General features: G+C 39.6%; 1 protein-coding gene across 1 annotated transcript in view; it reads left to right on the top strand.

Annotated features, from left to right (window-relative positions):
• Positions 1 to 12,021, top strand: part of map3k5 (mitogen-activated protein kinase kinase kinase 5) — a 189,233-nt gene extending 177,212 nt beyond the window's left edge. The window contains exons 27-29 of the mRNA XM_043685981.1: positions 1,384 to 1,496; positions 3,223 to 3,299; positions 10,996 to 12,021. Of these exons, the coding sequence (XP_043541916.1) occupies positions 1,384 to 1,496; positions 3,223 to 3,299; positions 10,996 to 11,077 (272 nt within the window). The 3' untranslated portion in view covers positions 11,078 to 12,021. The remainder of the gene's footprint in view (positions 1 to 1,383; positions 1,497 to 3,222; positions 3,300 to 10,995) is intronic.
• The last annotated feature ends 1,851 nt before the right edge of the window (positions 12,022 to 13,872 follow it).

A 13,872-nucleotide genomic window follows, 5' to 3' on the forward strand; every position in this document is an offset into this window, starting at 1 on the left:
GGCCACTGTTGGAATATTGCATGCAATTCTAGTCTCCTTCCTATCAGAAAGATGTTGTGAAACTTGAAAGGGTTCAGAAAAGATTTACAAGGATGTTGCCAGGGTTGGAGGATTTGAACTATAGGGAGAGGCTGAACAGGCTGGGGCTGTTTTCCCTGGAGCATCGGAGGCTGAGGGGTGACCTTATGGACGTTTACAAAATTATGAGGGGCATGAATAGGGTAAATAGGCAAAGTCTTTCCCCTGGGGTCGGGGAGTCCAGAACAAGAGGGCATAGTTTTAGGGTAATAGGAGAAAGATATAAAAGAGACCTAAGGGGCAACTTTATCATGCAGAGGGTGGTGAGTGTATGGAATGAGCTGCCAGAGGAAGTGGTTGAGGCTGGTACAATTGCAATATTTAAGAGGCATTTGGATGGGTATATGAATAGGAATGGTTTGGAGGGATATGGGCTGGGTGCTGGCAGGTGGGATTAGATTGGGTTGGGATAGCTGGTCGGCATGGACGGGTTGGACCGAAGAGTCTGTTTCCATGCTGTACATCTCTATGACTCTATGACTTGACTACTATATTCAGAAGGATAAGGAGACACCACCACTTGCAAGTTCTCCTTCAAGTCACTCACCATCCTGACCTGAAAATATATTGCCGTTCTTTCAGTGTTGCTGGGTCAAAATCCTGGAACACTCTCCTTGACAGTATTGTGGATATACCAATATCGATGGTTCAAAAAGGATGGCTGACCACCATCTTCTGAAGGGCAAGTAGAAATGAGCAATAAATGCTGACCCAGCCAGCAAAGTTCACATCCCCTGAATGAGTAAAAGAAAAGATAAAACTGAACAGTGGATGCTGGAGATCTAAAACAAAAGCAGAAATTTGTCCAGAACAAAAAAGGGTCACTGGACTGAAAAATGTTAACTCTGTTTTCTCTTCACAGATGCTGCCAGACTTGCTGAGTTTCTCCGACAATTTTAATTTTTCTTTATAAGAGGAAAGATAGTTTGAGTACAATTTGTGTGACAAGCTTGCAAGATGAGCAGAAGACTAGGGTCCTATTTTTAAGATTGCTGGTGAAGGTAGGCTTGTAACAGTAACCAAATTGTTTGCTTGTTTGCCAAATTACATACTTTTTACTTTAGGTGAAACTATTATGCATTTCAGGAAGGAAAAATATAGAAGGAGCTCAATGTTTTTAAAGTTTTAAATAGTGTAATTTTAATAGACTAATTTTTCAGTGCACTTTTCCCCAACTTGTCAAAATGTGTTTCTAGATGCAGCCAAAGTTGGCTTTCTTTTGACTGAAGTAAACTTTGATTCTTTGTACTTTTATTGACAACTTCCTAGTTTTCACTAAATTCCTGTTTTCATTTTTTACAATAGACCTGCCTGTTCTGTCAGTGTGTCGCTATGATTCTTCTCCAGTGAACACTGGAGATCCTGAGCTTATTGATTGGTTGAGAGAACATGGAGCTGATGAAGATACAATAGATAGGGTAAGAAAGTATTTGTTAATATATAGGCAGGAAGTCTGTATTTCAAATTGCTCTTTTAGTGTGTTTTGCTTTAAAGTAAGGATGTTATTAGCACCAGAAATTGTGTTAAGTGTCACAAGATTCATTACAACATTTTCTGCAGCATATGTTACCTAATTGGTGCCATTTTTGCATGACCTTTCTCTGACCTGAGGACACATCAAGGCTTCAGATATGTGTCCCACCATAATCTGAGGTGTTCACCAGATTGACTCTGCCCACAAAATATCTGCTGGAGCTGCCACTGTCCTAAAACAATTGTCACCCAGCTGCAGTTAACTCCACTCTCCTCCAAGAGGCTACCATCAAACACAGGGCCTGCTTGAATAGACGAGAGCTGCACCTCCCAACCAGCAGGGCACCAGCCATTTCCAAGCTTGAAAGCTCCCCCTTCTGGCCAGTGGGATGCTGCCAACTTCAGAGTTCAGTAATTCTCCTCCCCTCTCATCCACCTCAGCACCCCCATCCCCACCACCACCACCAGACAGCCCATGAGACGTCTGACTGCATCTTCCTAACTCATGGAGCACTGGCCATGCCAAAGCTTGACAACACCCTGCCTTCCCCCAAGGTCAGAAGTCACATGACACCAGATTATAGTTCAACAAGTTTATTTGAAATCACAAGCTTTTAGTCCACTGCTTCTTTGGCAGTTGAAGTTGACTTTTTTATGTTTTTTAATGCTAACTCCATTTCCAACATAGATTCCAATGGGAATCAATTCTTCACTGAGTCTTTTATATTGTATTTTTAGGAATACAATCCCAGCTGTAAGTGAGGACACCCTGTATCATCTCCAGGATACTAGTATGGTGCAATACCCTATTCATCTGTGCATTAAACTGGACTATCTTTTGCTATCACCAGTAGTGTCATTAGGGTGGTATTAGACTGGCTGCATATTGCACACCTCTCCATGTTTTCCTTTAGATATTTTCTATACAACCTGTTCTGTAGAGCAGGTAGGACTTGAACCCAGGCCTCATCCTCCAGAGATAAGGACATTACCACTGCACCACAAGACCCTCCACATTTTCCTTTACATTTACTTCTACAGCAGCCAAAGCAGATGCAAAGGCTGCTTCAGATGTCCTTACTCATAATATGGAATATCAGCATATCAACTGCAAAAGTGCTAACCAGCAGCCATTGTGAGATCAACTCTATTTTGTTTGCCTGAGATGGTGAATTGCTGAGGCACTGTTACATATGCAACACTGCATGCAGAGATAACTGATGTTGGATGTAATTGAGGAAGATTAAGTATGGATACTACCACATTTGTAGTAGCAATGTTATGAATATAGATTATTAATCTTGAGCAACATTTGTTTTTCATCCAAATATCACCAATAACTTTAAGTGAACATTCAGATGATAGTGTGCATGTTATGAAAGATGTGATTAATGCATGTAGATAATGTGCTTTAATGTTTTCATACTGCTGCTTCATCTTGCAAATACGATTCTTCTGTGTTAAACTAAGCTTGTGTGACATGTTTATAATCATTATTGTATTGCTAGATAAAATAATTGGCTCAATTCTACAACGTACATAACAAAACTATTATTTTTAATGTAGGCTATAATAATCATATCCGAAATGCATAATTCCTGTAATTCAGCACTTTGATGTGTGACAAGTTATTGTGACCATAAATGTTTCTTTTCTTATCTCATCATTCAGTTTGTGGCAGATGATTATAATCTGATTGACGTTCTCCACTACATGACAAGAGATGATTTGAAGTGCTTGAGATTGAGGTAATGTATTTATTTGGCTGAGCTACTGTAATGCTATTTCTAGGAAGTCTGACACCCAGAAGGGGGAAAAGGAGGAGTTGGTGAATTAAGAGAGAAGATTATGTGTTTAAATTTTTGGGAGTACTTGTGTCTGGAAACATCTATAAAGAGAGAAAAATAAAGTTTACATTTTCCAATCTGACATGTTAACTCTTTATCCGTTCTCAAAGATGCTGCCTGGCTTGCTGAGTACTTAGATATTTTTTACTTTTATTTCAGATTTTCAGCATCCCACAGTGCTTTGCTATTGTACTGACATAAATGTAGCTTCACCCTGCATTCTGTAATTTCTGTTTAATGTGACTTGTTTTGATTTCTCTTTTCAAGAAACATAGGAACTCCATTCTGATTTACTTACAATTGCTCACTTACAATTTGGTCAATTTCAAAAAAAACGTTGCAACTCTAAAGAATCATGGAATAGCTGTGGCACAAATAGAAACCATTCAAACCATTGTTGTGCAGGTGCAATTTAGGATGTCTTGTCTAATGGGAAACTATAAAACTATGAAACCATTAGATGTAAGAGTAGAAGGCGGCCATCCAGTCCATCATGTCTGCTCTGCCTTGAAATTAACTGATCTGATAACCCACAACTCTGTTTTTCTGCCTCTTCCTCGCAACCCATGATTCCCTTACTCTCTGCCTTGAATACTCTTATTGACCCAGCCTTGACAGCAGAAAAGAATTTCACAGATTTACTGCCCACTGAGAAAAGAAATTCCTCATCACTGTTGTAAATGGGCGACTGATTATTTTTAAGGACATGGCCTCTAAGGGGACCCAAATTTAAGAAAATAATGAGAATTTGTTTTGAGGATTGCAAGCCATTGGAACTCTTTTCATCAACATTGGATTGATGAGAATGTGAAGTAATCAGTTCAACCATTATATTACTGAATGGCTGAGTGGGTTTGAGGGGCAGAATGATCTATGCCTGCTGCTACTTGTATGTGCTTGCATATGAATGGTAGCTAACTACATTCCCTCCTTCTTTCTCTGTAGCCCTATAGATTTCTTCTGTTCAAGTGCTCAACTCATTTCTCTTTTGACAGCTCTGGTTGTATTTGTCCGCACCATCCCTTTCTGGGCAGTGCATTCCAGATCCTAACTACGGCACGGCGGCACGGTGGCTAGCACTGCTGCCTCACAGCACCAGCGACCCGGGTTCAATTCCCACCTCAGGCGACTCTCTGTGTGGAGTTTGCACATTCTCCCCGTGTCTGCGTGGGTTTCCTCTGGGTGCTAGGGTTTCCTCCCACAATCCAAAAATGTGCAGGTTAGGTGAATTGGCCATGCTAAATTGCCCGTAGTGTTAGGTGAAGCGGTAAATGTAAGGGAATGGGTCTGGGTGGGTTACGCTTTGGCGGGTCGGTGTGGACTTGTTGGGCCGAAGGGCCTGTTTCCACACTAAGTAATCTAATCTAATCTAATCTAATCTAATATTGCCATTGGCTCATTTGTAAATCACTTTAAATAGGCATTCTCGGGTACTTGACGTTTCCATCATTGGGAACACTTCTCTGTTTATCTATCTTGTCTAGACAAGATTTTGAACACTGCTTTCAAATCTTCTTTCAACCTTTTTCTGAAGGCAAAAAAGCAGGCTTTTCCATTCTATCCATATAACTGGTTCCAGCAATGAGGATTTAATTTTTGTAAATTCTTTTCATACTCTGTCTAAAATCATCACATCATTTCTAAAGTGTGTTGCCCAGACTTGGACACAACACGCCAGTTGATGGTAAATCAAAGTTTTTAAAAAATTAATTCATAGACTGTGGGCATTAATGGCTAGGGCAGCTTCACTGAACATTCCTAATTGCCTTTGTGAAGGTGGTGAGCTGCCACCTTGTACCATTGCAGTCCATCTAGTGTTGGTACACCCACAATGCTATTAAGGAGAGAGCTCCAGGATTTTGATCTAGTGGCTGTGAAGGAATGGTAACATAGTTCCAAGTGTGAACGGTGGGTGGCTTGGAGGGGAATTTGTTGGGGGGGTGGACCCAAATAAATGGGCACAGAGATGAAGGCGGTGGAAGGAGAGTTCAATGGCATGTCATGCCCAAAATTCATTAAGGTGGGGGCATGTCCTCTACTTTGGGGAAACAAAGCACAGACTGGGTGACTGCTTTGCAGAACCCCTACATTCTGTCCACAGGAAAGACCTGAAGCTTCTCATCGATTACCTCTTCAACATACCACTGTGTTCTCTGACCAACATCTCTGTCTCAGGTTTGCTGCAGTGCTCTAGCAAAGCTCAGTGCAAGCTGAAAGAATACTACCTTATTTTCTGCCTGGGAACCCAGAAGCCTTCTGTACTTAATATTGAGTTCAACAATTTTAGGGCTTGAGTACCACCCCCCCCCAACAAATTCCCCTCCAAGCCACCCACCATTTACACTTGGAACTATGTTACCATTCCTTCACAGCCACTAGATCAAAATCCTGGATCTCTCTCCTTAATAGCATTGTGGGTGTACCAACTCTAGTTGGACTGCAATGCTTTACCCACCCCCGCACATCAGGCCTTGTCACTACATAAGCTGCTACCATACACTACACATTGTCAGCCACTAATCGTCCCCATTAGCAGCTATCCATTCCCCCAGCTGGACGTTTAACCACTCCTTTGTCAGTCCAACTCTTTCTCTTCCCTATCATTTATTCTCGCCTCCTTCCCACACCCCAACTTTGATATAAAAACCGTCAGTTCTGAAGAAGGGTCATTGGACCCAAAACATTAACTCTGATTTCTCTCCACAAATGCTGTCTGACTTGCTGAGATTTTCCAGCAAGTTCCAGTTGACTGTATTTTTGCTAGGGCTCCTTGGTGATATACATTGTCCAATGCAGACTGGATGTCATGGGCAGTCACTGTCGCTTCCTCTCTGAAATTCAGATCCTTTGTTTAGACCAAGGTTGGAATAAGTTCAGGAGTTGCATTACCCTAGCAGACATCAAACTTAGTGAGGAAGAAATTGCCAAGTAAGTTCTACTTGATGGCATTGACAATGAACTCTTTGATTAGTTTCCAATGATAGAGAATAATTGATAGCAATTGCCAGTATCTTAACTATACTAGAACATCTTGGTTAACAACATGGATAGTGCCTCAATCTTCAGTACTATTGCCAAAATGTCATTGAGGCCATGGCCTTTGCAGTATCTAGTGACTTTGGTCATTTTTACATATTGCGTGGAGTGAATGTAATTGGACGAAGTGTGGCATTCTCTGATTCTGCAGACCTCAGCAGGAGGCTGAGGTGGATCATCCATTCAAGACTTCTGGTGAAGCTGGCAGCAAAAGGCCTCAGTCTTTTCTTTTGTACTGATGTGCTGGACTTCCCATCATTGAAGATTGGTATATTTATGGGACATCCTTCACCAGTGAGTTGTTCAATTGTCTATCACCATCTACGACTGGATGTGACAGGATTGCAAAGCCTAGATCTGATCCATTAGCTATGGGATTGCTCAGCCCTATCTATTATGTGCTGTTTCAATGTTTGGCACACAAGATTTTTAGCTTAACTGGGTTAACTTCTCTTTTTTTAAGGTATGCGTGATAATACTCCTGGCATGTCCTCCTGCATGTTTTATTGACCCAGCAGCGGACTGTCAATTTGAAAGTAATAGTACAGTGTGGGATATGCTAGACTATGACATTTCAAGATTTTGGTTGAATACAGTTCTGCTGCTGTTGATGGTCCGCAGCATCTTATAGACACCCAATCTAGTGTTGCTAGATATGTTTGACATCTATCCTATTTAGCATGGTAATAGTGCCACATAACATAATAGAGGGTCTCCTCAATGTGAAAATGCCAAGAGCACTGGCCACAATCTTCCCTAGATTTGGGTGAGGTGCAAAAGGACTGGAAAATTATATAATTACAGCCTTGTTCAAAAAAGCCAAGAAGGATTAGCCGAGCAATTACAGAGCGTTCTGTTTAACTTCAGTGTTGGGAAAGCTTCTGGAGACAATTATTCAGGTTACAATTAGTAGTTGCATGGAAAGTAGTGGGTTGGTTAGGGAGAGTCATCGAGGCTTACTAAGGGGAAAATTATGTTTAATTAATTGGATGGAGTTTTATTAAAAGGTAAGAGGATCAATGATGGAAATGCTTTAGATTTGTGATATGTGTAGACTTTTAGAAGTGCAGCACCACAGATTTGAGGAAAGTAATTGATCACAGAATAACAGGGAAAGTAGCAAAGTGGATGCAAAATTTACTGAGTGATAGGAAACAGAGCGTAATGATCAATAGATATTTTTCAGGCGAGAAGAAGGTTTGAGTGTTGTTGCCCAGAAATTGATATTGGGAAGCCTTGCCTTTTCCTGATGTATATTAATAATCTAGATCTTGGTGTATAGGGATCAATTTCAAAGTTTTCAGGTGGCACAAAATTTTGGAAGAAGGGCGAACAGAAGAGGACAGTGTAGAACTCCAAAAAGACGGAAATAAGTTGGTGGAGTGGGCAGATCGATAGCAGATGAATTTCAATGCAGAAAATTGAGAGTTGATGCATTTTGGTAAGAAGAACATTGGAAAGCAATACAAAATAATGCATACATTTCTAATGGTAGGGGTGATAGAAGAGCAGAGGGACATGGGTGTATATGTGCACAGATCATGAAAGTGGCAGTGACTAAAGTATACTGAAATTTCAGCTTTATTAATAAGCATATAGTACAGGAGCAAGAAGATGTTGATTTTGTACAGGACACTTGTTAGACCTCAGCTGGGATATTGTATGTATTTCTGAGCAGCACATTATGGGGTGGATACGAATGAAATGGAAACAGTACAGAATTGATTTACAAGAATGCTTCCAGAGATGAGGAATTTCAGTTATGAGGATAGATTAAAGAAGTTGGGACTATTTTCCTTAGACAGAGAAAGGCTAAGAGGAGATCTGTTGGAAGTTTTCAAAATTATGAGTGAGGTGAATGGAGTAGATTTGAAAAAATGTGTTCCTTTTACAAATGGAAACAGAGGGCATAGATTTAAAGTAGTCTGAAAAAGAAGCAAGAATTAAGTAGGGAAAATAAAGTGTTACTGAGTAGTTAGGATATAGAATGTTCGCCCTGGAAGTGTGGTGGAGGCAGATTCCAATGAGGCATTCAAGATGGCAATGCAAAAGTATTTGGAGAAAAATAATATGCAAGGATATGGGGAAAAAACAAGAGTTTGGCACTAGGTGTTCGATGCCATGTTTTCAATGAGAGTCCGAGTCACAGGGTGGTGTCAGGTGACTCTTATTTCAGCTTCATTTCTTGAGCAATAAGGCACACACAGTTTCAGAATGTCTTCACTTATACACTTCAAGCTTAGAGCGCAACCCCCATCCCTTGTTTACAATTGGTTAGCAGTGTTGAGTTATACCTTCGTAATTGGTTCTCTGGTACAGCATCTTATGCAGTTCAACCTTGCCTCAGCAATTTACTTGATACAATTTAACTGTTGTTAGTCCTTAACCTGAAGGAAGTACTGTCACACTCTACAATTTCAATATATTTCTAATTAAACCATTCGTATTACTGAACAACAAAGAGATGGAGAGGCTTATGGTCCACCTCTGGTCCTACATGGTTTCACGATGTCTGAGACTGGTTTGAATTGTTTTAGGAGAAAGTGAGGTCTGCAGATGCTGGAGATCAGAGCTGGAAATGTGTTGCTGGAAAAGCGCAGCAGGTCAGGCAGCATCCAGGGAACAGGAGAATCGACGTTTCGGGCATAAGCCCTTCTTCAGGAATTGTTTTACTTTAATGCTTTTAGTGAACTTTTTGTAAGTAGGTTTATCTATAACTACTTTGGAATCTATGTCTATGATTTTTTCTGAAGAATCTTAACTAAACACACTATTAGTATTGCAACAGATTTATTAAATAATTTGAGAGATTCATTAATTAAATGTCTTATCTATTTCTTTTGCCTTTACAGTCTCAGTTCAGTAACCTTGAATTTGCTGAGCTACTATTGTTCTACTTGTGAAGACTACATTAGGCAAATATTTTCCCAAGGTCTCTAACTAATGATTTTGAGATGCTGGTGTTGGACTGGGGTGTACAAAGTCAAAAATCACACAACACCAGATTATAGTCCAACAAGTTTAATTGGAAGCACTAGCTTTTGGGGCGTCGCTCCTTCATCAGGTGATTGTAGTGTACACAATTGTAAGACACAGAATTTATAGCAAAAGTTTACAAGTGTGATGTAACTGAAATTATACATTGAAAAATACCTTGATTGTTTCTTGAGTCTCTCATCTGTTAGAATGACCACTACTTTCATATGTAAATCACAAAAGTTTTTTTTAAAAGTTACATTTTCAGGTTAACTAACAATTGGCATCAGCCAGATAAGATGTTAAGATGTTGAAGGTGTCAGCCTCCTGTGATCCCTGTCTGTGCCATAATGTTTAGACTGATTCTAATCCAAAAAGTGAGTTAACAGACTCTTACATGAATTCATGCAGTTTTTGAACAAAGTACAATGTAACTCTGCAAGTACTGTACTTTGAGCGGTGCTCCGAAAAATAGTGCTTCCAATTAAACTTGTTGGACTATAACCTGGTGTTGTGTGATTTTTAACTCTCTAACTAATGCCAGCCATGTTCTACTGAATTTGACATGGGCAGCCATCAGCCATTTTGTGCTGCTCAGTATGGGCAGTTCTAACACAAGGTAACAATGCTCATTTGAGCTGGTGCAGGAACAATAGGCCAAATGGCCACCTCCTTGTGCTGACAGACATTTGGGATTCCATAAAAACTCCTCTGGGCTGCCTCCAACACAATTACATCCATAAATAAGGAGACCCAAATGCATATAGTATTCAAGATGTGGTCTCATCAATTCCCTGTAAAACTTAAGTAAAACATGCATATTCTTACGTTCAGCTCCTCTTGGAGTAAAAGATAGCATCCGAAGAGCCCTCCTGATTAAATGTTGCATTTGCATACTAAATGTTTGTAATTTGTGCATCAGAATCCTTAAATCCTTCTGCACTTGACATTCTACAGTTATTCTGTGTCAGTAATGCATCACTTTTTTTTTATTCTTCCTGCTTTTAGCCTCTGGAAATCTATTTCTTTCTTAAATATAGTCAGTGACTTTACCTCAGCAGCCTTCAATTATAGAAAATTCTACAGATTCACCACCCTCTGAGTAAAGAAAGTTCCCATCATCTCAATCCAAGTTTTTTTCACTAAACCACCATTGATCTACAGATCATTTAATTCTTTTCGGTCCTCCTCAATGGGGATGTTCTTTGTATGATTCCATTTGTCTGCGACCCAACACTATTCTGTTTCTTCCAGCAGTTTCTCATTTAATGTTTGTCATTGGAATCGTGGTCCTCTACGCTTGATTGATTCATATCTATTACTGCCAGAAAATGATTAGAAAATACTATCAATAAAGTTTTGTAGATTACATTTAGCTAAGTTTTTAGAATTCTGAATTATTAAATTTAAAAAAGCATTGGATTGCAATATAAAGGAATACATGACAGCATTCAAAAAGGAAAATTTGAAGATGAAGTAATAAAATTTATTTCTTTGTCATCCTTTGTAATTTCTGCACAACAGACATGTTCCATGCTTTGGATAGCAATTTTCTAATGGATCTGTATCTTTTGTTCTTCCTCAGAGGTGGAATGCTTTGCAAGTTATGGAAAGCAATTGTGGAGAACAGAAAAAGAGAATTTCCTTCCCCACTAGATCATACCTAACGAACCTGTATTTGGGCACATAGCATCATCTCTCGATGAGATACAGCACTTTAAATTGAAACAAATTAGACAGTGTAAACATATAAATTGTTAGAAGTGTGCTGCAACAAGTACTGTGTACCTGAAATGCTGACAAAGTGTGTGTGTGCTGTGAATAGTTTGGTCCACAACTGTGCAATTTTGCAAACTGTTTTTATGCAAAATAACAATATTTAAGGAAGAGAATTATGAAACCTTGAATACTAGTTTTGAGGGATAATTTTTCAATTTTCCATTCCCAATGGAGACACCTGTACGCTAACAGTATATATTGGATGGTTGAAGGTCCACTGTATATGATTTACCAGTCAGTAGGAAAATGAAGTGCAGTGCTTGCCCAAAACCTAATGTATACATCTAGCAAATGTAGGCTCTGCAGAGTGTACACAACTGGAAAATTATCCCTTTTATAGCAGTCACATTTAGGTTTCTATTTTGACTTGTACTAATAAATAGCGCAAACCAATTGTGTACTTTTTTTTATACCAGACATTTTCGTGTTCGTATAGATGCCATTTCATTGAACTACTGTTAATGTATGTGGCGCAAAACTGCACACAACGTTTTTTTACAATATCTGGGAATATAACCAGTTATTTTAAGATGCCTTTATATGTTTCTGCGGTTGAACAATCTAACTTACATGACTAAATTTGGTAATGGTAATTTTATTAAATATTTGAATATTATAACTAATTGTCTCAGTTTGTAACCTGGGTTAAATGGCTTTATATTGTGTAATTACAGTTAATCATGTTTACTATTGTAATGGATGTTGTAATATGCTTTAAATCTTAGTGCGACAGTTTACATTCGTTACTGAACTTTGTGCCACCAAAGGCTTGTTATAAAGCTAAAGTTATGATAACCACTTCCAAAAATAAATCAATATGACAACTAACTCATTTATTTTTGTTGTGAATTATTTAGGCAACTTGTATGCTGTTTCTCTTAGGAATTTATACTTGCATTATACTACATTTAAAGGTAAATGTTACAGCTGTCCCTGAGAGAGATGACTGGTGGTGAGTTTAACCTGAGGGTTACCCACCTCAGATGAGGTTGAGAAGGCAGGATCTTCACGGTAGCCTCATAACCACATAATGTGTATGGCAGGATCTGTAATGAGAAAATCATTATATAGGACACTCTCTGGACTGTACTCATTATTGAGATCCTCTTTATTCCTATCAAACCTTTGTTTTTTTTTCTCTCTATTCTAATCAACTGTACTTCCTTGAATAATATTGACATGGACTTCCACCATGTAGGGATCATGACTCCTACCATACCATGAAATTAACTGTACAATAATATCATGGAAGTCTATCCTATTCATGTATGACTCACGGGAGTTATTTTGTGGATGCAATAACACAGTGATTATATCACTTGACTAGTAGCCTAGAAGTCTGCACTCATAATCTGGTAATGAAAGTTCAATCCCTGCCTTGGCAGTTGAAAAACTTAAGTTCAGTTACTTCCATTCCCAATTTATTTTAATAATCATCAGTAGTGGTGACCCTGACATTATTGGATTGTAGAAACACTGCAGATTCACTCATGACTTTAAGGAAGGTAACCTACTTTTCTTAACCTGGTCAGGTCTATGTGTCACTACAGATCCACAGCAACACATTAGACTCTTAATTGCAGCTTGAAATATTTTACCAGACTGGCCAGTTGTATCAAAATTGATAAACTATAATCCACATGGTATGCAGCAGTCTGGCCTTCTCAAGGGCAACTAAAAATGTTTTTGTTGGTGATGCCCACATCCCATGAATGAACAAAAACAAAATGATGGTATCAATACTACATAATGAAATGTGTCCAGTAGTTGGCTTCATGGATAAGTTTTGCCAATGCGATTGTGAGCTCTTAAAAAGGGTCACTGGACTTGAAACATTAACACTTGTTTTCTCTTCACAGCTGCTGCCAGGCTTGCTGAGTTTCTCCAGCAATTTCTGTTTCTGTTTGTTCCAGATCTCCAGCATCTACCACACTTTGCTTTATTTTTTGTTTTGTTATATTGTGACATGATATGTCTGTAACAAATAGTTGATGAGGGCCACGTCAAGCATATTACTTCCACAAATTGTTTTCTTCAGCACCTGACAAGGGCAAGCTTTGCAGTTATTTCAACTGGACATTGCAAGTTACATCAGTGGTGGTACAACCATACACACCTTTAATAATGCCCAATGAATCCTATACAGGGTACATTCTAAGGCCTTAGCTCCACATATGGCATTCAATGTAGTTGAGTAATGCTTTGTCAATTAAAGATGGCATATAATTCCACCCCAACCTCAAATTTACCTGGACTGCCTCAGACTCCTCCCTCCCTTTCCTAGACCTCTCCACAAACCTGACTGCCCCGGCCGACCCATTGTCTCAGCTTGCTCCTGTCCCACCGAACTCATTTCTGCGTACCTTGACACAGTCCTGTCCCCCTTAGTCCAAGAACTCCCCATCTACATTTGGGACACCACCCATGCCCTCCACCTCCTCCATGATTTTCGCTTCCCCGGCCCCCAACGCCTTATCTTCACATTGGACATCCAATCCCTATACACCTCCATCCCCCATCACGAAGGCCTCAAAGCCCTCCGCTTCCTTCCTTTCCCGCTGTACCAACCAATACCCTTCCACTGACACCCTCCTTCGACTGATTGAACTGGTCCTCACTCTGAACAACTTCTCTTTCCACTCCTCCCACTTCCTCCAAACCAAACGAGTAGCCATGGGCACCT

The sequence above is a fragment of the Chiloscyllium plagiosum genome, chromosome 3 (assembly GCF_004010195.1).
Source record: "Chiloscyllium plagiosum isolate BGI_BamShark_2017 chromosome 3, ASM401019v2, whole genome shotgun sequence".
In the NCBI taxonomy this organism is placed as follows: Eukaryota; Metazoa; Chordata; class Chondrichthyes; order Orectolobiformes; family Hemiscylliidae; genus Chiloscyllium; species Chiloscyllium plagiosum.